At 46.0% G+C, this 1,450-nt stretch overlaps 1 protein-coding gene across 4 annotated transcripts in view; it reads left to right on the top strand.

The window, feature by feature from the left end:
• Nucleotides 1-1,041: 1,041 nt before the first annotated feature.
• The window catches only part of LOC107709150 (E3 SUMO-protein ligase RanBP2-like), a 35,362-nt gene continuing 34,953 nt past the window's right edge, over nucleotides 1,042-1,450 (top strand). For 2 of the 4 annotated variants that reach the window (XM_016513565.1, XM_016513563.1), the window contains exon 1: nucleotides 1,043-1,230. In XM_016513565.1, coding sequence (XP_016369051.1) covers nucleotides 1,109-1,230 — 122 coding nt within the window. In that variant the 5' untranslated portion in view covers nucleotides 1,043-1,108. Of the gene's footprint in view, nucleotides 1,231-1,331; nucleotides 1,429-1,450 lie in introns of those variants that run through there. The other 2 variants (XM_016513562.1, XM_016513564.1) reach the window with 2 other exon arrangements.

Here is a 1,450-nt window from a genome sequence, read left to right as displayed (position 1 = left end):
ATTTGCTGAATGCTGACGGCAAACAAGAAAGTATTATAATGTTTGCCTTTCTATTACTAATATAAAAGCAATCGTTATGAGACTTTTTATATACATTTTAATTCCTTTGTTTAACCGTTCTATCTGATTAGTGCTCAGGCGCTGCCGCTCTCAGCACCGTCAAAATAAAAGTCCCGCCTCGAACGCATCGGCCAAACAGGAAAACTTATTGGCCAATGCCGATATTTAAAAAATGCCCTATATCGGCCTTGGCGATATATCAGTCGACCACTACACATGTATTTTCATTCTCAACTCTTTGTTCATTTATTACATGACTGACGAGGGTTTACATGAATAATCACTAAGCGCCACATTTTGACAAAAATTTGTGTTTATTTGACCAGTGATTAGGCACTAAAAGTTGACTTTACATGTCTGTGTTCCGTCTCTGAGCGCGTGCCCAGAGATCCTCCTGAGGAACGGCACAAGTTCTCTTTGGCACTTTTAAAAACATTAATAAATCTAATACACTTTAATAAATCAAGCACATCCCATTATGCGAAAGCCACGTTACATGATTTTACTGATTTGCACGTGAAATTGGGCTTTTATGGAGGAGCGAAAGAGCACCGCTGGAAAGGGGGCGGAATAGGGCGCAATCATTTTATCTCGATATTTGTATTTTCATAATCGTTGGAGGCTGAAATCGAAACCGTATTTAGAGTAATTGCACAGCCCTACTTCATACGATACAGATTTTTTCAAAGCAGCTTTACAGAGAAGCAGGAAAATAATCAGTGTTGCAAGCGTAATCAAACAGGAGACATTCAAATTCTGCTGTAAAGCAGCTCTGCAGAAGACGTGAGTGTCATTATTCAGCTGTTAAATTTAATTCATTTTGTTCTCCTCTGAGAGTGTCAGCGCAGTTTCAAGTGTCTTTTAAAGCCCAGCTGAGCAAGTCCAAGCAGGTGAAGTATCTCGACCTGTGTGTCCCATCTGACTGCACGAGGACACAAAGGACACACTGGTCTAGGCTGTGATGTAGTTCTCTGTCATATGTGTGTTGCAGGTGTTCGTGTGCGGCGTGGTGTTCTGCAGTCAGGCGCAGCTGCAGGAGCGGGGAAAGATGGCCTGCTCTCAGCCGCACGAGCCGCGCTGTCTGCCGCTGCACATCATGAAGCTGCTGTCGTCTGACAGACAGAGAGAGTGGTGGGATGCTGTCTACAGCCTGATTCACAAGAGAGCGCAGTGAGTGACTCCTCGTGTGTGTGTGTGTGTGTGTGTGTGTGTTCCTGACTGCAGTGTGTGTGTGTGTGTCTCAGGCCCGGGACGTTAAACTGCGTGCGTCTGCTCGTGCAGCACGGTCTGGGCACTCTGCGCGCCGGAGAGAAACACGGCCTGCAGCCGGCGCTGCTCATGCACTGGGCTAAACATCTGACTGACGCGGTACGTCCTGACCACCTGCACC

Source organism: Sinocyclocheilus rhinocerous, unplaced genomic scaffold (assembly GCF_001515625.1).
Source record: "Sinocyclocheilus rhinocerous isolate Xijiao unplaced genomic scaffold, SAMN03320098_v1.1 scaffold476, whole genome shotgun sequence".
Classification (NCBI taxonomy): Eukaryota; Metazoa; Chordata; class Actinopteri; order Cypriniformes; family Cyprinidae; genus Sinocyclocheilus; species Sinocyclocheilus rhinocerous.
The sequence above is the reverse complement of the archived record's forward strand: the minus strand, read 5'-3'. Positions and strand labels throughout refer to the sequence as shown.